A 22124-nucleotide genomic window follows, 5' to 3' on the forward strand; every position below is an offset into this window, starting at 1 on the left:
CTAATGCAATGAAAGGTACGTCCGACCAAGCTCGAACAACACCTATCGGCCTTCGGCTATGAACTAACGAAAGGAAAGTTCAACCAACTTGAAAAACTCCTATTGGCCCACGACCACTACCTAATCAAAGGTACGTTCAAATGGCCTAAATGACTCTTATTCAGCCCATGGCTGCAACTCAAACTTAAAGGTACATTCGACCAGCTCGAACAAAACCTATTAGTCCTTGGCCACGGCCCATTTAAAGGTATGATTCGACCAGCTCGAACAAGAGCTATTGGCCCTTGGCCATAATTTAACTTAAAAATATGTTCAACTGACTCGAATAAAGGCTGATAGACCACTGCCAGTCAACACCACGGATATAGCAACTTAGAAAATAATAACGAAGAAGGGAGGTACAGAAGCAAAACTCACGAGTAAAGAAGGGAAAAAAACAAATACAGAAACAAAGGTAAGAAAGATACGTATACGACAAGAACCAACTTTGATATTTAGATAAAGAGTCTTTACAAAGGCACTTGAAGATGCCAACAAAAATATACAAGAAGTTAAACAAAAACTAGTAGCCATCACCACCCCGGCCTCTGATGTCCTTTTCATCCTCGCCTTGAACGTAAGCGGAGTCATACCTAGCACTATCCACAAGCTGGTCCACACCCTCTTCCTCATCCTCCTCAGAATCAGGCTGAAGCGTGGCACAGGCGAGCCCGGCCTCACGAGCTTTAACTCGAGCCTCCTTGAGAACCGTCTCAGAAACAAAGCCTGACTTATTCAAATCATGCATCACGTCCAGCCGTGCTTCAACGTAGATTCACTCCTCGTACTGCTCTCGAGGAATATTAGGATACTCAGAGGCATTAGACATAGAGGGCCACGCAAGCAGTTAGGCATACTCGGCCTCAAGAACTGCCACTCGATCATACAACTCGGAGTTCTCCTTACCCAATTCCCCAACTCTCTCCTCGAGCCTATCCTCGTTAGCTTCGACCGCAGATTTTCCCGCTCGGAATGGAGAGCCATGTTCGCCAACTCCAAAACTGACATCTCCCTTTGAGCCTCCGATCGAGAGGAATCCTCCTCCTCAAGCATTCGTTGCTTCTCGACGACTTTCCCCTTGAGATCGTCGATCTCAAGATGACATCTATCCAACTGGCTTCGCAGTTGAACCAGTTGATTTTGAAGGTCGCTGCATTGGGCCTCCACGCCCTTACTCAACTCGAGCTTCTCTTATTTTCTCCTCAACGCTCCCTCGAGAATGCTGAATCTCTCTACGGTCGCCATCAGCTCCTCGTCTTTCTTCTTCAGCTCTTCTCAAGGCCAACACGTCGCCTCCTCGTGAAGCTTCCTCTGAAGGTCCCGGTACTTCCCATGGTACTCCTCGTACTTAACTTTTAAATTCACATAAATGTCTTTCCGACTCTTTTCCCTCCGAGCACTCTCAATTTCCAAAATAATAGTCTGCAAATCAAAGGAATGCAAAAGTTAAAACTTGGAAACAAGTTAAGACGAAGGAAAAAGAATGAAAAACAACCACACTTACCCTGAGAGAGAGGCCGGCAATGTTCTTTGACAAAGTACTGTCGGTCAACTTCTTGAGAGTCTCATGCTCAATATCGAAGCAAAGAGGACCAATAGCGGTAACCACCTCATCGGTATTTCTCAACAAGTCACGATCCATTGGAATCGTGATGGTACTTGAGCCCCCTCCATCCTTACATCAATCTGAATGAGCCCATCATCAATCATCCTAAGATCATCAGGGTCCATGTCGGAATCTAACTTAACGCTCTCATTGATAGCGTCCTTTCTTTTGTCCTCGACGGCTAGAGAAACATCCACTACTAGCCTAGAAGATAAGGCCTCCTCTTGCCCTGCAGGCACAGAGATGTGACCAAACGTCCTCTCTACAACCCTCTCCTCCTCAGGATGCAAAGGCACTCCCTCATTAGACCCTTCCATTTGTGGGGACTCGGAGTTATCCCAAATATCACCTCTAATGTTTATCATCGCCATCTCCCGAAGCGTGAATTCATCTTCTACTGAATCGACGGCCAATGGAACTCCCCATCCTACGTCCACAGCCTTCTTTTTGCAGGGCCTTAGGTACTCATCACGGGGAGAGACTTCATTATCTTCGTCAATGAGTGAAAACGAAGGAGGAGCAAGCACGGCAATCGAGACAGGGGCGGAGGCGGAAGGCACAGCAGCCAAAACGGGGGCAAATACGGAAGTTATAGCGGCCTTTTTCCTCCTAAATGTGGGCACGAGCGCCCTTTTCCTTCTTGTAGCCCCCTTGACTGAACCTAGAAAAAAGTTTAAGAATTGAGTGCAATGGAACAAGCCAATACGAATACGATAACGACCAGAAGAAGGAGATTACCTGTCGAAGGGAGGGCTGGTTTGAACTTCTGAAGAAGCTCGGCTAGTCACGAATCCCCACGGTGTAGGGGAGAACCTACATAACCCAGTCAACAAGATGCGCCACCAAAGGAAGAGGACAACTAGTGGATGCAAAAGAAAAAGGATTACTCGACCAACTTGGAATGAACAAAGTACTTAAAAAGGTAAAAGCAAAAAACACGAACAATTACGTGTATGGTTCCAGGCCTAAGGGAAATCATTAACATTGGCCACAACGGCCTCAGTCTTGACAAAGAAGTAGTCGAGCCAGAACTGTCGACTACCCTTATTGTCCATCTTCACCATCAAACATTTGCCTCCACGATGTCGAAGGTTCAACATCGTTCCTCTATAGAAGCTAGGCGCGAGCAGATGCACCAAGTGTCACACCGTGACCTTGACCTCGGCAAGTTCAGCGAACTTTAACATCATCTTGATGACCTTGTAAACATAGGGGGCGAGCTGAGTAGGGCAAACATTATAGTAGCGAAAAAATTCCTCCACCAGCGGGAGGAGGGGGAATGAGTAGCTGATGGTAAACGGTAGGCATAGAGAGCGCAATACCTAGGATGGTGAACGTACACTTCGTCCTCACCGGCAGGGATTAATTCTACATGGTTAGGAAGGCCTAACTTGGTTTTGAATTCAGTCAAGCGCCTAGACGTCATCGACGACAACTGAAATTTTTCGGCCGGTTGAAAATCGGATCTAGCATTAGGGTTACGGGGGATTCTCTCCTCCACTGAAGGAAGAGCTTCATCCTCTTCGGCGGCGATAATATCTTCCCCCTGATCAGGAAATACAACGGCCAAGGGAATGAAATGGTCCTCCGCACTTACATTAGATGGAAGGTTTGACATGGTTATGGAAACTAAGAAAATACAGAGAATAAAATTGGAAATACAGTGAGTTGTAATGAAGCAAAAGAAGGAGGTCCAAAGGAGAAGTGTGGAGGATGTAAAATTTGAATTCTCATGAAGTCACCCCTTTTATAAATAAGAGGGCACCGAACCCGGCTCATCATAATTTGCATCGAACCCGAAAAGGTTCGTCATAATTAGTGCCAGAATTAAAACGGTTCATCATAACTGGCACTAGAACCAAAACGACAGAGCCAATCAAGGGACGAGCGTGAATCGACGCAACGCATCAGGAATTGCATCATCATGACGAATGACGTCACTTCTTTTTCTTAACCAGATGATTCCAGTAAATCACCAGGGAAATTAGGAGATTGAAATATGCGGCCCACGGAGAGCCACATCGCCTGTTTGCCACAACGACCACGACCACTGTTATTCACTCATTGAACTTAACCACGAAGACGACCTCAACAAGCGGAGGGACTAACTGTATGGGCTAAAAATTATCATAATAATATGTGAGCCTAATTGGTATTAAGGAAGCTTTCGAAGGCTGCCACGTGTCATCAAGATGGTTTCAACAGAAGATGAAGGCGAGGTCGAGGACCCAACAGAGGATGAAGACGAAGACGAGCACTCCCTTTAACAGAGCAGTAACGGCTAGTTTAGAAACAATTCCTTATAGATAATATTCTAGTACATATTCCTCCCACCTGTACTATTAGGGTTTTGTGATCCATGTGTCCTTATAAATAAAAGATATGTAGTTATGGATGGGATTGGACACTCATTGTAAAAAAAATATATTGACATTCTCTAAAGATTCTCACTTTATCATTGACATACAAAATATACCTTTTCTTGAGATCTTTATCTATCTTTTCTCCCACGATCCGAGGAGGATTTCATCATTATTTGCTGCTATTTAATGCTACCTTTTTTGTTCTTGGATCATTGAATATTGTATTATTGTTGCTATTTAAATAGTATTCGCGACATCTTGCTACAAAATCGGTTAATCAATCTTTTGAATATTAATATTGGCTAAGATTAACTCTATTTTATTAAAAAACTAATTGTATAAACCTAAATTTAAATTTTGGGTCAAATAATGTTGTTGTTATTTTTTTTGTTGTTGCGTGAATGATCTAATGTCAAGCTTCATGTGGATGAATGAAACAAGTCTCTTTTTTGCTTTTCATTACTTGTGCTTCGCATACCAAGACGAGATATACCCAGAACAACATCCTTCCGATTCTATCAATTTATGCAACTAGCAAGTACATGGATATTTCTTATTTTAAATTAATTTGTAGATTATGCACAATGCCAATGCCAAATTAAAGGAAAATCCCTTAATTATATCTCGTCATCCCAAAGTTCCTCAATGGTCTTGTATGGACTTGTAGTATCATTGGCTAGATACTCTGCCCTCATTATCTTCCTTTCCTCCATTTTCTCTATCTCAAGTAAATCCCAGTCGTCCAATGTCAAATCAAGGGCTCCAATGTTCTCCTTCATTCTTCTCGGATTGAAGCTCTTCACTATAACGCTGGATCCTTGAGACAACCCCCATCCCAATGCAACCTGTGATAAATAACTATATTAGTACTCGCTTTGCCCCACTTTAATTGATTTTTAATTTAGTCTTTCTTTTGTTGTCCACAATATTTGATTTTTTCACATATTAAGAAGGAATTTATTTCTTTTTTTTCAAAGTTGCTCTTGGAGTAAAGAGTTTAGAAGTATTTGTTATATTTTCAATAAATAAATTAAGGTTAATATGGTCATTTTTACTGTTAATTAATGCTAAAAGGTGGATTCCTTAATATGTATAAAAAATAATAATTAAATTAGACAGGAGAGAGTAATGAACAACATTAATTCTTGGTCTAGCCTAAAAATATATATCCATGTGTGAGTGTATGTGACCGGGACGGAGCTAGAAGGTAAGCTACGGGTTAAGGTGAACTAGACCTAATGTATGTAACTACTAAGAAACTTACAAATATGTAAATTCAAAACTCAGTTACTAACACCCAATATCACTACCCTAATATTTGTTACCTGAGCTGGAGTTGCGTTATGCTTGAGGGCAATAGATTGAATGATGGGATGATCAACCACAGCAGTAGTTCCCCAGGCATTTCCAGGTCCTCCAAGAGGTGAATATGCACTTACATGAATTCCATAGTCTCCACATAATGCCCTCAGCTTTCTTTGCCTCCACATTGGATGCATTTCCACCTGAAATAACATCATATAATTAGTGGGGTATCAAATATTAATCATAGGCCAATGTGATATATGTAACTAAAAAAGAGAGTCAATTGTCAACGCTGATAGAAATTATATTTATTTATTTGGTCATAAGTCATCACTCATCAGCAAGGCTGTAGAAGTCAATCATTTACATAAATATTTTTATGCTGTGTGGTTTTGTGATAAAGTTTCTTTGAATGCCAGAATTATAGAATCTCAAACGTACACAGGAATACGTGTTCTAATGATGTTTGGGGGGGGTGTATTGTTTGGGGGTTTTTTCCTTCTTTTTCTTCTTCTTTTTCTATTTTTGTGAGTTATCACAAGAATAGGGGTTTGGGTTTATTAGTTGACTAGAAGCTAGATATAAATTTGACCCGAGAAAAAGGGCAAGTAACTGGCTGTTAGTGTAGCGGCATAGAGTTTAGCTTACATGATAGTGCAAAAAACAAAAATACATTATCAAGTTATTTTTAATTGTTGTAGGAGGTAACTTATTTTATTTTCCAAATTATAAATCTTAACGGAGGATTACTTCTAAATATATTTTGGGTGATTTAGTAGCGTAAAAAAAAATTATACAGCTTGTGTATTTAAGTTAAAGTCAACGGCATATTCTATTGCAATAGGATTTAAGTTTTATATGCACACTGATAGTACAAACAAGTCAAAATTTATCATGCACCTTTACTTGATAACGTATTGCTCTAATGTTTAATTTATCTATAATTTTTTAATAAATGACCTGATTATACATAGAACTTAAACTCGTGGCAAGATTATACCTGATTGACAGCAGGAGTGACACAAGCAAAGTCCAGCAGGTCTTCAATTTTTCTGGACGAGAAATTGCTGAGGCCAATGGACCTACACAAACCCATCTCTAAGCACCTCTCCATTCCGGACCAAGTGTTTTCCATGTCTAATCTCTCAAAATCTTCTTCTCTGGGAACTGGATAATCAACCCATGGCTTCAAAGCCACTGGCCAATGCACCAAATACAAGTCTATGTATTCCATCCCTAGCCTCCTGCAGAAACAATAGTTTAAGTACTATTGTCAAAAGCTAACACCTTTGGTCGATCTTTCATGTGCTGCATGTTGGTTTTCTAGGAATACTGGATAACAACTACTCTCTCCGTTTCAATTTATATGGCTTATTTTGACTGGACACAATTTTTGTTTTAAAAGAAAAATAACAAGAAACAGTTTTAGAGCTTGTGGTTTTATACTTTGATGACTTATTTGATATAAAAACATGCTATTAAAAGTAAAAATGAGAATTTTTGAAGTTATAATTGCTGCCAAATAGAAAAATGTATCCTTTTTTTTAGAACTTAGGAAATAGTACCAGGCAAAATGTAATTAAAAAGCATGCATATGGTGAGCTTACTGTAAAGTTTGGTGAAGTGCAGAAACAGGATCATTGTGATCACTCGACCATAGCTTAGAGGTGATATGAATGTCTTCCCTCTCCACCACTCCTTCACCAATTGCTCTTCTTAATGCATTTCCCACAGCCGGCTCGGAACCGTATATTTTTGCTGTATCAAAATGCCTGTACCCCATCTACACGTCCAAATCAAATTTCAATGCAAAACTGAAGACTAAAAAATAAGAAAAAGAGCAAAAATGCGCTAAAAGTTCAGTTACCTTGAGCGCCGTTTTAATGGCTTTCTCTGTTGTTTCTCTATCGTTTTCGACGGAATAAGTACCCATACCTATAATCGGCAGGGTTTCGCCATTTTTTAACAATATTGCCTGAAAACTTGTCATCTTTCTTCTCAATGTATTTCTCTCACTTTGTGTAATGCATGAAACTACTAACTTAGACTGGGGGATTATATAGTTTGCTTTCCACTAAAAAGTCAAAACTTCAGTTGACAGTTGATACAATGGACCCCGAAGGAACATTTTAAAAATTAAAAAAAAGAAAGACAGATAGAAAGAACAATAAAAGGATTCTCCTTATTTTTGGTAAATGGAGGAGATTCTCATCTGGGCAATAAGTTTACTCAAAGATGTGACGGTGCACTATAATAAAAAATCAAAAAAGTCATACTCTCCTCCGCTTTAATTTAAAAGGAAACAAAAACTTTATTTGAAATTTATGGGGGGGCCGGGGGTATATATATATATGCACACACATACATATTCTGATACAACTATATAATATTTGTAACTTATGGTTTACATGACGTAACTTATGCGTGACTATAAAATTTTATTATTAAAAGGTAAAATGATAAGTTCAAATAAAATTATTTTAAATTTTTTTTAAAAAGTACATTATTCTCTTAAAATAGACTAATAAGGCAAATATACCATTAAGAAACGGTAGAGGGTGTTGAATATATTATTGAAGACACTGACGAAGCAACATTCTTCAATTAGAATTTAACTTAATTTGTGGTATACATTTTCTTTTATAACCACGTTTCTACCATTTGGCATATGATAAGAAGGTGTGATATAGTTTCCTAATACCTCAACAGATTTTGTTTGCCGCCATATCTGCAGGACGGCCCAACTGGCCTTAATCATCTTTTATTAGTACAAAAAGAAAAGGTCAAGCCGGGGACTTCCATTTTGAAAGAAATATAAGTTGAAAACTATCCATTTAAATTATTTTAAAAAAAATGCTGCCCTCATAAAGTCAAATGGCCCAAAATTGGAAACATTAGCAGAACAGGGGAGACCCCCTTTGTTTTCTTGCCCAATGAGTAGTCTACTTATTTTAATATTTGACAATAAATTAATATATAGTACTAAAATATTTCGTCAACAAAATCTTAATTTGACTTTAAACAAACAGCGGGGGTATATGTTGTAGAGATACAATTAAGTTGCTATCCTTTAATTTGCCTGTTAGCGATACAAGTGTTGTGGTTGTGCTGTATAATCAGTTTCAAAGATGTTTAAGTCAACGATTAAAATATTAATACAACTCTATCTAGGCAATCATTAAAGTTAATGATCGTATCAGTTTAGCCAGCAGTGTCATGGGATTCGTTGTTTAGTAGCCATCACTACGAAGTGTCCAAAGGAATCGATCAAACTGAATTTAACTGCATTATTTGTAGGTGTGTTTTTAAAGTGGGAAAATTGGACAGCGAAAATACGTAAAAATTGCGTGTGGTAGCCACTAAGTAAGATGGTCTTTATTTTTTATCCACTAATTATAATGTTCAACAAAAATAGTCACTACTAATATCAAAAAGACAGTTTTACCCTTTCTTCAATTCTTATATTCCTAAACCCTTGTTTTATTTATTCAGAAGAGGGAAAATTTGAGAGCGAAAATTTCTGGGCAAGTTTCGCGTGCTCCTCATCTGTATCATCCTCGTCCTCGCATGCAAACCAGCTACACTTAATCTTTATCCTTCTTCATCTTCTCTGTCATCTTCTCTGCTACGAACGATCGAACTGGTAATTTTTTTTTTGCTTTTGTGCATTTTTGTTTTTGTATATGTGTAATCGCGATCAATGTTGTGTCAAGTATGTGTGAAATTTCAAAAATAATGATTATAAGTTGATTCAGTGTCGAATAAGTAGTGTATTTTGTGAGGCTGTTATTCAAAAAAAATTGTAGTGAAATGTGTTTGTGGTTCAATCAATATATTTGATTATGTAAGGAAATTTCATAAAAATAGTCGTACGAATTCATATGCTAACTGTGTTTATGAATTTTTAGTTAACTGTGTTCATAAAAGTTAAGGACCAAGCGACATTAACTTTTGAACTTGGAACTCAAAGTTAAGGACCGAGTGTCCTTAACTTTTTAACTTGAAACTTGAAGTTAAGGACCAAGTGTCCTTAACTTTGGAACTTGAAAGTTGAAGTTCAGGACTAAGTGTCCTTAACTTTTCAACTTGAAACTATAAGTTAAGGACTGCATGTTCTTACCTTTTTAACTTGTAACTCTAAGTTAAGGGTCAAGTGTTTGTAAGTCAAAGTTCAGGACTAAGTGTCCTTAACTTTTGAACTTGGAATTCAAAGTTAAGGACCAAGTATCCTTTACTTTTGAACTTGAAACTTGAAGTTCAGGACCAAGTGTCCTTAACTTTTCAACATGAAACTATAAGTTAAGGACTGCATGTCCTTAACTTTTTAACTTGAAATTTGAAGTTAAGGACCAAGTGTCCTTAACTTTTGAACTTGAAATTTGAAGTTCAGGACCTATTGTCCTTAACTTTTCAACTTGAAACTTTAAGTTAAGGACTGCATGTCCTTAACTTTTTTACTTGAAACTTGAAGTTAAGGACTAAGTGCCTTGAACTTTTCAAGTTGTAACTATAAGTCCTAATCTTTATGTTCTTTTTCCTTCTTTGTAGTGTGATAATAGAAGGAGATCGTGTGTTCGAGTTTGATGTTTGGCGTAATTTTATGATCTATTGGAAAAGAGATTTACAGTATAAGGAAACAATCAAAACTTTTTTGTCAAACAGGCAGTGGAAGAAGTTGAAGGATGGTATTTTTGGAAACTTTTTCCGATTACAAAGTGTGAAGTTCTGTGGTAAACTTATTCACTGTGTATTGCTTTCAGAAATTGTAAATAATGAACCTGATTCGATGACATTCAAGGTTTTTGACCGTGAAATTAAGTTTACACGTGACGCATTTCATATAATTACTGGTTTGAAGTGTTATTCTTCATTGGACATCAAAGGTTTGCATGAAAAAAAGAATTGGCTTTCGAAAGTCTATTCCCCGGAAAGGATAGAGTTGAATTGGGTGATTTATTTAATTTTATTACTAGTCACCCACATGGTACAGCTGCATCATTTGTAGGCAGCGATGATGATGCTGTGAAGTTGGCAACAATTTATTTTGTTGAATCTGTTTTGATGGGGAAGCGGAAGAATAGGAATGTGTCCGAGCAAATAATGAAAATTGTAGACGATGATGAACTCTGCTCTTCTTTGAACTGGGACTCTCTTTCTTATGAAACATTATTAAAATCATTGAAGAGTTGTTGAAGCTCAATGAGAATGAGAATGAGAAAGATAAAGATAAAGATAAAGACAAGGATAGCTACACTATACTTGGCTTTCCTTTTGCTTTTTGTGTTTGGATTATGGAAGTATTGCCTATTTTCCAGGAAAAACAATTTGTGAACTTCCAAAAATGTGGTTTTCCTCGGATGTTATGTTATTTGGAAATGAAATCTCCACAGTATGATTCTCTGTGTAAAAAATACTTTCATAATGAAAATGTAAGTCAATCTAATTACTAACTATTTTTTTGTTTATTTGTTTTAGTTCTGAAAACTTATGTTTTTTTGTTATATAATAGTTGTATAAGTTGATCGCGGTGTCACCATTTATTCCTATTGTAGAAGATATAGAGCCTATTAGTGTGGAAGAGCCAATTTCTCAAGATCAAAGCTCAATGCATTCTTTCACACAATTTGATGAAGCCACGCTTAAGGAAATTGTTAAAGTAAGTTTTATGCCTTTGAATAGCATTAGTCTTTTATTTGATTGTTTTTTGCTTAATAGACTTTTTTGTTTTTATGCTTTTTGATTCAGAGATTATCAGAGAGTTTTAGAAAGGATCTGCATGCTGAAGTTACTAGAATAAATCAGAAAATAGTTGTATCAGGAAAAAAAAGATTGAGAATGAAATCAAGGTAATATCATTAATTTCAGTTAGTCTAAGTTCAGGACCTTGTGTCCTTAACTTTTAAACTTGGAACTCAAAGTTAAAGACTAACTTTTGAACTTGATACTTGAAGTTAATGACCTATTGTCCTTAAATTTTGATCTTGTAACTATAAGTTAAGTATTGTCTGTCCTTAACTTTTGAACTTAAAACTATAAGTTAAGTATTGTTTGTCCTTAACTTTTGAACTTAAAACATGAAGTTTAGGACCAAGTGTCCTTAACTTTTGAACCTGTAACTCTAAGTTCAGGACCATCTGTCCTGAATTTTTGAACTTGAAACTTGAAGTCCAGGACCAAGTGTCCTTAACTTTTTAACTTGGAATCAAAGTTTAGGACTACCTGTCCTTAAGTTTCTAACTTAGTTTCTTTCTCAGGATTTAAAGAAAAGTCTAGGATCAAAGCTTGATACTTTGTTGAAGATTTATGTGAACCTGATGAAAGGAACATAGAGAGAGAATCTAGTGTTCCAATTACTAAAGATGGAGTTGATGATCATTGTCATGGTATAGAGCCTACTGTTACAATTAACAAAGATGCAGGTGGATGTGCATGCAGAAGTTCAGTATGAAAGAGATTTTAGAGATGCACATCTAGATGATGAAACTGATAATGTCACTAATATTGGGAGAGGTTAGATATAAATTTTGAATTTTTTCATTGAAATTTATATTCACAGCGTAATACATATAAACTTAGTTGTGATTACTAATATTTGTAGAATCTATTGATGGAGTGGAAGTTCAAGAAAATCCAAAAGAGATAGGAGCAACAGAAAAAATTTGTAAATGTGGATTGCAATCTCAGGAGGATTTAGAAAGTCCATTGGGAACAAGTGTCAGTGAGATTGTATGCAAATGCTTAGAAGGAACATATGATCTGTCTACACCTCTCTCATATAAAGAGAAATTTGGAGTTCAAAATTGTGCCAATCAAGGTTAGATGAAATTTTCATGATAGATTGAATGTTAGTTTTAGTGAATTATTAGAATGGATATTAATTGCAAATGTTACAGAATTTTTTAAAGCTGCAAGGGAAGAAGCTGGAGTGGAGTATCAAGAGAAAAATGGAGTACAATCTCAAGACGTAGAAAATATTGAAGGAACAAGCAGAAGTGAGATTGTTTCAACATGTGATCTCTCTACACCTCGCTCTCTTACCGACAATATTGGAAGCTAAGAAAATGCTAGTGAATATGATGATTTAACTGGGATGATCTTGACAATTGCAAATGGTTAGACAGTGTTTTTTTTAATTTTATACATGTTTGTTTTAATCAAAGATAAGTAACAAGTACTAATTGTGTTAGCTCTTGTAAATGTTTTGCAGAATCTTGAGAACTTGCAACTGAAGAACATGGAGAACAGTTGCAAGATAAAGAAAATGTGCAGTTGGAAGATAAAGAAAATGATGCAACCAATGTGTTAGCTCAATTGTCTGTTGAAAAAACACAAGAAGGCAGTGTGAACAAGACAGGGATTGATTGTGTCCTAAAAAATGTTCTTAGTTTTTGTCTCTTCATTTGACGACTTGCAGCTATATATATATAGTGTTGTCTGCAGAGGAAAACAATGATAAAGCTCTTAACCAATATACGAGGAAAAGAAAGAGAGATAGTATTGGTTTTGATGGTCCATCATTTTCTATTCTTACTCTTACTCCTCCAAGTACACAAATGAGCATTGATGGGGGTTTGTCTATGGTGGTTGAAGGAAATATTGAAGAAGAGCTTGGTCAAGGTAAAAGGAACAAGAAGCTTATTTGCCAGTTGAAATCTCCTTTTGATCAGGAAAGAAAAACAGGAACATCGATGGCACACAATGAAAATACTCCCAAGAGTTCAGGCTGGATAAAATCAACATTTACTCGAAGATGTATTTTTCATTATGCCAAAGATGATGCAAAATTATTGAAGAAATTCATTGTGTGGTTGGGCAAGGAGAAAAGGAAAGGTCGCAAAAATAGTAAGTCCCTTAATATATTTTATTATTTGTTAATTGCTTAAATTTGTGTCTTAACTTGTAATTTTAAATTTTAGGATTAAGTGTATTGATATTGAAATTGCTAAAGTTAAATGTCCTTAACTTCTATGATTGTAGGTCTAAGTATAGGACCAAGTGTCGTTAACTTTTGAACTTGGAAATCAAAGTTCAGGACCAAGTGTCCCAAACTTTTGAACTTTGAACTCAAAGTTAAGGACTACATGTCCTTAACTTTTGAAACTGTAATTCAAACTTAAGGACTGCATGTCCTTAACTTTTGAAACTGTAATTCAAACTTAAGGACTGCATGTCCTTAACTTTTGAACCTGCAAGTCAAACTTAAGGACTCTTGTCCTTAACTTTTAAACTTGAAACTCAAAGTTAAGGACTGCATGTCCTTAACTTTTATACTTGTTAGTCTAAGTTAAGGACAAAGTGTCCTGAACTTTTGAACTTGTAAGTCTAAGTTCAGGACCATGTGTCCTGAACTTTTGAACTTGTAAGTCAAAGTTCAGGACCATGTGTCCTTAACTTTTGAACTTTGAACTCAAAGTTAAGGACTGCATGTCCTTAACTTTTGAAACTGTAATTCAAACTTAAGGACTGCATGTCCTTAACTTTTGAACCTGCAAGTCAAACTTAAGGACTCATGTACTTAACTTTTCAACTTGAAACTCAAAGTTAAGGACTGCATGTCCTTAACTTTTATACTTGTTAGTCTAAGTTAAGGGCAAAGTGTCCTGAACTTTTAAACTTGTAAGTCTATGTTCAGGACCATGTGTCCTTAACTTTTGAACTTGAAACTCAAACTCCAGGACCAAGTGTCCTTAGCTTTTGAACCTATAATTCAAACTTAAGGACTGCATGTCCTTAACTTTTCAACTTGAAAGGCTAAGTTCAGGACTAACTTCTAACTTTGATATTTTCAAAATTTTCAGGGGACAAACTGATATATATGCTGATGATAATGGTGTGAGAAAGAATCCATACAAATTGTATCATCAAAAAATCAGTAGAAAAATGTTCTTCCTTGAGCTTTCAGATAGTAGCTTTGTACTTGATGATAAGGTTTGATAATTCGCAAGGCATTTATTTTCTTTATTCTTAATTTATCATTTTTTAATTATTTTATGACTGATGGATTTGTTTTATTTTTTGCCTTTTTATGAAGCATATTGATATTGCCCTATATTATCTGAGAAAGAAGGAATGCTACCACCCTCGCGACCATCCTTTTCATTGCATAACTACAGATATACTTTTTGATAACTATATGGTGCTTGTGTATAAGGATTTCAGTGAAGATGCTACTGATGAGTTTTGTTGTGGTGATAATCAGTTGTTTCTGACACCATATGTGGGGGGGATAGTCGTAGATATGGAATTGCTTGGACAGAGGTTGACAAAAAAAATCCATGTTGGCTTCCTTCAGAAGATGATAATGTTGTGACACACTTTCTTTTGGGGTATTGGACTTGAATTAGAAAAAGATTGATGTGTACGATTCCATATACAGTGAGCCATATGAGACAGGAATAAATCACATGGAAATGTATGCACGCATGATCCCCCATTTGCTAAAGTTCTCACAGTTTGACAAACATCACAAGTCTTTTGGAAATGCCTTCAACAAATTTGATATTCAGTGGCAAAGATCACCACACCAAACTGGATCGTACGTGTTATTATTTGTTTTATAATTTATATGTACTTTAGATTTATTGTTTAATTCACTCCATATCTTACATTTTTCTTATGACTGATTATGGTGCATTCCTGATCAAGTATGTGGAGTTGTTGATGACTGGAAAGAATGTGGAGAAATTCCAACCTGAAGACATAAAAGACTTTAGAAAAGAACTTGCTGCAAATCTTTGGGCACATGGTGAGTGGAAAAGAAATTCTGGTTATGATACACCACCAGAAAATGTTGGCAATGACTATGAGAGTGAAAATGAAACTTGTTGTCCGAAGGAGTTGTAGTTTAGTTGTAAAGAAAGTTAGTTGTGGTTGATCTTTTTGTATAAAATTGCTGTAAAGAATCCATATGAATTTGAAAATGTTCTGTAAATTCCTCAAAAGCCACTTATATTTTGATTGCATAGCATAATTTTTTGTCACAGCTATGCAAAATTACAATTTTAGAAGTAATATGAAAGGCATCATGTTATTAATTTCTTTGTTTCTCTCAAGTGTTGATTTGTCCATTGAGCTTGTTAGTATTAGTTCATGACTAAGTGTAATTGAACTTTGAACTCAAAGCTAAGGACTGCATGTCCTTAACTTTTGAACGTGTAATTTAAACTTAAGGACTGCTTGTCCTTATCTTTTGAACTTGAAACTCAAAGTTAAGGACTCTTTTCCTTAAATTCTGAACCTACAACTCAAACTTAAGGACAGACAGTCCTTAACTTTTGAACTTTGAACTCAAAGTTAAGGACTACTTATCCTTAACTTTTGAACGTGTAATTCAAACTTAATGACTGTCTGTCCTTAACTTTTGAACCTGCAAGTCAAACTTAAGGACTCATGTCCTTAACTTTTCAACTTTTTTTTTAACTTTTCAACTTGAAACTCAAAGTTAAGGACAGACAGTCCTTAACTTTTGAAATTTGAACTTAAAACTAAGGACTGCATGTCCTTAACTTTTGAACCTGTAACTCAAAGTTAAGGACTGTATGTCCTTAACTTTTGAACTTGAAAGTCAAACTTAAGGATTCTTGTCCTTAACTTTTGAAATTGAAGCTTAAAGTTAAGGATAGACTGTCCTTAACTTTTGAACCTACAAGTCAAACTTAAGGATTGTTTGTCCTTAACTTTTGAACCTGCAAGTCAAACTTAAGGACTCATGTCCTTAACTTTTCAACTTGAAACTCAAAGTTAAGAACAGACAGTCCTTAACTTTTGAACTTTGAACTCAAAGTTAAGGACTGTCTGTCCTTAACTTTTGAACATGTAACTCAAAGTTAAGGACTACTTATCCTTAACTTTTGAACCCGCAAATCAAACTTAAGGATTCCTGTCCTTAACTTTTGAAATTGAAACTCAAAGTTAAGGACAGATTATCATTAACTTTTGAACCTACAAGTCAAACTTAAGGACTGCATGTCCTTAACTTTTGAACCTGCAAGTCAAACTTAAGGACTCATGTCCTTAACTTTTCAACTTGAAACTCAAAGTTTAAGGACAGACAATCCTTAACTTTTGAACTTTGAACTCAAAGTTAAGGACTTAACTTTTGAACCTGTAACTCAAAGTTAAGGACTGTTTGTCCTTAACTTTTGAACTTGAAACTCAAAGTTAAGGACTGCATGTCTTTAACTTTTGAACAAGCAAGTCAAACTTAAGAACTCTTGTCCTTAACTTTTAAACTTTGAACTCAAAAGAAACAAAAAGAACGTAAGCAGAAAGAAATTTTGAAAATTCAGACATCTACTCGAATAAGAATAATCTAAATGAATCCAATTTATAGCAAAAACTTAAAAGAGTCGATAAACATAAGTGGATATATCTACTATTCTCTATGCTTTCTTGAAAATGGATGGACTGCCGGAGAATATACACAAGTTGTTCTATTATGACCAATTCTTCTGCAACGACCACATTTGAATGTTATTTTTGATGACTCGGTAGCTGGAATATGCCTTTTCTTCTGTCTTCTACCTGGTGGCACTTTGAAATCTGGAGGTTTAACAATTTGTGACTTAACACTCTCTGGTACAATCCAAGAATCAGTATGTCCTACAGGATGTATTTGTCTTTCATATGTTTTCAGCTAAGATTCCTTTAAGTACCAGTGCGAGCAAAAGTTGGACTTCTTGATGTTTCTCTTCTCGATAGCTACAATTGCATGCATGCATGGTAATTCATCAAATTGAAACTGAAAACAATCACATGTTCTTTTGTTTAAGTCCAGCAAGAAAGTTATTCCTTCTTCTTCAACTCTAGAACGCCATGAATCAACAGGGAAGACCTTCAATGTTGAAAAACTATAAGTTAGTACATTATGTTAAATTATATTAGAATCATAAGCTAAACATAGAACATAATACTTACATTCAAAGTAAATGCTAAATCTATCTTTTTCTTCAATTCTTCCTCTACCCAACAAGAAACATCATAAAAGTTCCTTATGCTTCATTTCTTCTTTCATAAAACCAACGTTGTAGCTTCACTTGAATGAAATCCATCATTCTTAATATAGGCAGCTCCCTTGCTTCTAATTGGATAGAATTCATTGACTCAACTATGTTTGTTGTGAGCATGTCATATTTTCGTTGTGGACTACAAGAACATGTCCACCTTTCTGGTGGTTCTTCTATCAAGTAGTCATAAGTCTTCTTATCTACTTTTGTTATATCTGACATGTATAGATCAAATTATTTGCGCCTGTATACTCTTGCGGCACTTTGGAAAAGTTTTATAACCTCACTTTTTACTTTCCTTCGCTTTAGATTCTGCTCCAAATGATAGATGCAAATCCCATGATGGCTTTCAGGATATACCTTTGCAATGCCATATGCAATAGCTTGATGCCTGTCTGATAAAAAAATTAAATTCTTACGGCTCCCAATTGCATTGTGAAGCGGACTAAAGTACAACTCATAGGAATTGTTATTTTCAGATTCTGCTATTCCAAAGGCTAGTGGAAAATTTGGTTATTTGCATCCTTTGAAACTGAAATCATTAAAACACCACAAAATTTTGACTTCAAAAAAGTTGCATCAACATCAATCATTGGTCTACAATGATTCCAACCAGATATTGATGATCCATATGCATAAAACATATAAACAAACCTGAAAATACAGTATAAAACAAGGTTAACAGAAGTTAAGGATAGGTAGTCCTGAACTTCAGATTAAAAGGCCAAAAGTTAAGGACAAGTAGTCCTGTAGTTAGACTTACAAGGTCAAAAGTTAAGGACAGTCAGTCCTTAACTTAGAGTTACAAGTTATAAAGTTAAGGACATGCAATCCTTAACTTTGAGTTCAAAGTTCAAACGTTAAGGACAGGCAGTCTTTAACTTTGAATTATAAGTTCAAAAGTTAAGGGCAGTCAGTCCTGAACTTCTGGTTACAAGCTCAAAAGTTAACTGGTTAAAGACAGCATGTCCTAAATTTTATAAAACGGACTAATAAAATTTTTTTTGATTGTTTACCTGTTGTTGTCGTCTATCTTTATATTAGTATATGTTCCCAGGTTTTTACTTCTCGTCATATACAAGTATGAAGATAATAATTCATAATTCTCTTCAGGAGTTCCTCTTATTAAAGCGGAAGCAAGTTGAATAGCATGCCACGCCTTGTGATACCCAATGTCTAGTCCATCCAATTTTTGCATCTCTGCCATGACAAAAGCTGGTGTAACTTCAAAGCTTGGATCTCGAAGATTGTCGATAATGTAACCAATAATCAACTTTGAAGTTGCATGCCTTTGATCAACTTTCATAGTGTTAACAGAGCAGTCATGCTTTTTCTCAATCTTTACTATCTTAAATAGTGTTGAATCTTTAATTCTGAAAGCACGCACACACCACCCACACCTATCATCATTACATTTCAACGAATATCTTATTGAGCTTAATCTAACAACCTTGGATTCAAAATATCATTTAATTGCTATATTCGAAACACAGTTAATTATACTCTTCTTTTTGTCAAATATTGATCCCACTTTTATTTCATCCAACGAAGCATTTTCTCTTAATATCGTAGTTGGGGATTCTTTTTGTTTCAAATTTGATCTTCGTCTAGTTAGTTAAGTAGAGGTTTTTTCAGCAACTTCTTCGATTACAGATGCACTCTCTAAGACTTGAATACCCAAAGCTTGTTCATTGTCAATCTCTATACTTTTTTGTCCTTCTACTTAAATAGAATCAAATGGTTGAGCTTCAACCATATCTATTTCCATTATTTGTTGGCATTTGTTTTGATTGTCATGTTGAGTTTCTTTGTTGACAGGTGTTTGAAGCACCTCTTCAGTTATTGGTTGAGGTTCAACCATATCTATTTCCATTATATGTTGGCATTTGTTTTGATTGTCATGTTGAGTTTCTAAGTTGATATGTTCAAAGTTTCTTGTTGATCCAAAAACTCTTTCCAAAATATCAACAATGAAACGATAGCCCTTGATGAGTGAATGAGTTTTTAGTAACTCTATACATGTGTGAAGATCCAAATCATTGGATACAAGCATTCCCTTGTTTGTTCCAAGGTTGATATCAAACCATATCACTACTTCAAACTTGTCTCTATCCAATTCAATAACTTCAAAGATCTGTTTAATGAAATATTGAAACCAAATTGCCTCAGGTACTAGAACAAGCTTTGTTTGATGATCAAGATACTTATAGTCTTCAATCCATCTACCATTAAAAGCAACTATAATGTATATTGTTTCCATCCTGCAAGTCAATAGAATGGGAAACTCAGGACATATTTTATATAGCAATCCTTGTATAATTAAGAACAGGTACTGTAAGTTCAAGACCAAGTTAAGGACCCAGTGTCCTTAACTTTTGAACTTGGAATTCAAAGTTAAGGATTGTTTGTCCTTAACTTTTGAACCTATAATTCAAACTTAAGGACTCTTGTCCTTAACTTTTGAACCTGAAAGTCAAACTTAAGGACTCTTGTTCTTAACTTTTGAACTTGAAACCCAAAGTTAAGGACCAAGTGTCCTTAACTTTTGAACTTGAAACTTGAAGTTAAGGACTCCCTGTCCTTAACTTTTTAACTTGGAACTCTAAGTTAAAGACCAAGTGTCCTTAACTATTAAACATGCAAGTCAAAGTTCAGGACGAAGTGTCCTTAACTATTGAACTTGAACTTGAAGTTAAGGACTACCTGTCCTTAATTTTTCAACTTATAAATGTAAGTTCAGGACCAAGTGTCCTGAACTTTTCAACTTGAAACTCAAACTTCAGGACCAAGTGTCCTTAACTTTTTCAAAATAATTTGCAAAACTATGACAGTATGTCCTTAATATACAAAAGAATAGCAACAAAGTTAAGGACATTGTGTCCTTAACTTTTTCAATTCAATTTGCAAAATGAGGACAGTATGTCCTTGATATTATGTGCTCAATTTTTATAGAATTATCACATGACGCGATGTCCTTAACCTTATCAATCCAGAAATTCAAAAAAAAAAATCAAAATTCTACTTATTATATAAAAATCAATAAAAATTAGAAAAAGTATAACTATGTCGAAATAAAAATCAATAGAAACACACAAAAGTATAACTTACTGTAAATCTATGTCGATTTTTGTACGAGAAGGTTGAATTCTACAGTTTGAAATCGAAAGAGAATCTTTTGCAATTTCGACGATCACAGTGAAGTAGTTAGCGTTGTTGCTGCTGCTGCTGATCGTTAATAAAAGCATAGGTATAAGTTATAGCAGAAGGGTGTTTTCGTCCAATCAGGTATAAGTTTATTAAACCAGTGGCTAAAGACTAAAGACATTTAAAACACTGACTTTAAAATAAAGACAGGTGCTATTAGTGGCTATTTGTGCACATCGCCCTAAAAATACATTGATTCAAATGGGACTTTTCAGAGAGCATATTTTTGTTAGACATGCCAGTTTGCACTGCCCCGTTGTGTCGCGCCTCGCGGCATCCCATGCGGCAAGGCAATGCGAAAATCTCAAAGAAATATTTTTTCACTTTTTGATATCCAAACTTGGTCCTCAACCCTGAACGTGATCCCGGTTTAAATCCTTAGTCTTTTACTCACACTTCAAAGCTTCAAATCATTCAATTTAGCTCTGGATTATCTTTTAATTCGGAATCATCTCCTACAAGACATAAAACACGTAATAAGTGTAAATCAGCATCATTAAAGCTCAAACACGAATAAAGTGCAGTAATTAGTGTTAGATTGAATGCCTTTATGGATTACTAAAGAACTTAATTCGTTACCTTACTCCTTAAGCATAAGAAAATTAAATAAACAGTAAAGTAAGCACAATAATTTTACGTGGAAAATCACCCGGCTCAAAAGGTGCAAAAACCACGACCTACCACGTAGGATCTTAGCTTCAACTTTACTAAAATAATGAGCCAAATGTATCGATTACAAGACTTATAACTCAATACTCTCCAGTTCTGCTACTTCAACTATTTGACTTACAAGTTATTCTAACTTGCAAAATCAAACAATCACTTTAACTCACTGATTATATGTGACGCTTTGATTACAACTCGATTTCATAAAACACATTTACTAAACTGACTCAAGAAGAAAACTAACACTAGTACTTGAGTATATAAAATGTAGTTCCTTAGTTGATGTGCAAAAGGATAATCTCAGCAGTCCAAAAAGATAGTATTTAAACCTCCTGGATTTCGAGATCTTTTAGGAGTCTTATGCGTAGTCAGCTTCTCGTTTGATAGGATTCCTACTACTCCAAGGAATCCACAATTCTTACGACTCTTGTCTCTCACTTATGCAAGCATATCTTTTTTGACAACAACCCTTATCATGTTTAGTAGTCATCTTCCGACGAACTCGGACATGAGTAACTTTGATAAAGTTACTGCCTTGTAAGAATGTGCATTCATCAACCTTGAGGACCTAGTTCTTATAGCAGTTAACCAGCTACGCTGGGGACATGGTTCGTAGAGAGTTTCCTCTGAACAAACATTGTTAATCATCAAAATCTCAATATTCAACAAATTCTCTCTTTTTGATGATGACAAATTTTATGCACATAAAACCAAACAATCACCTTACATCACAACCATACAATGATCCTCCAAAGCAAGTACACCATGTATACAACAAGCACACAACCAGGCACATCAACACCAAACACCTCCAACCCTATTTTCCCCCTTTTGGCTCATCAAAAAAAATAAAAAGATGTTGGATAGACTAAGCACAATTAATGCAAGATTCAGGGTCATTTAGGCTACAGCACAAACTCAAGAATTATCAAGACA

General features: G+C 35.6%; 2 protein-coding genes across 2 annotated transcripts; both read right to left on the reverse strand.

Annotated features, from left to right (window-relative positions):
• Nucleotides 1-4625: 4625 nt before the first annotated feature.
• On the reverse strand, nucleotides 4626-7303 carry LOC107828261 (NADPH-dependent aldo-keto reductase, chloroplastic-like). The gene is made up of 5 exons (XM_016655549.1): nucleotides 7181-7303; nucleotides 6921-7096; nucleotides 6314-6557; nucleotides 5334-5513; nucleotides 4626-4853 (listed from the first exon to the last, which is right to left on the reverse strand). The coding sequence occupies exons 1-5, from the start codon at nucleotides 7301-7303 to the stop codon at nucleotides 4626-4628; spliced, it is 951 nt and encodes a 316-aa protein (XP_016511035.1).
• Nucleotides 7304-17815: 10512 nt separating this feature from the next.
• On the reverse strand, nucleotides 17816-18624 carry LOC142182009 (uncharacterized). Its single transcript, XM_075255783.1, has 2 exons — nucleotides 18335-18624; nucleotides 17816-17972 (listed from the first exon to the last, which is right to left on the reverse strand). The coding sequence occupies exons 1-2, from the start codon at nucleotides 18622-18624 to the stop codon at nucleotides 17816-17818; spliced, it is 447 nt and encodes a 148-aa protein (XP_075111884.1).
• Nucleotides 18625-22124: the final 3500 nt, after the last annotated feature.

The sequence above is a fragment of the Nicotiana tabacum genome, chromosome 6, assembly GCF_000715075.1.
Source record: "Nicotiana tabacum cultivar K326 chromosome 6, ASM71507v2, whole genome shotgun sequence".
Classification (NCBI taxonomy): Eukaryota; Viridiplantae; Streptophyta; class Magnoliopsida; order Solanales; family Solanaceae; genus Nicotiana; species Nicotiana tabacum.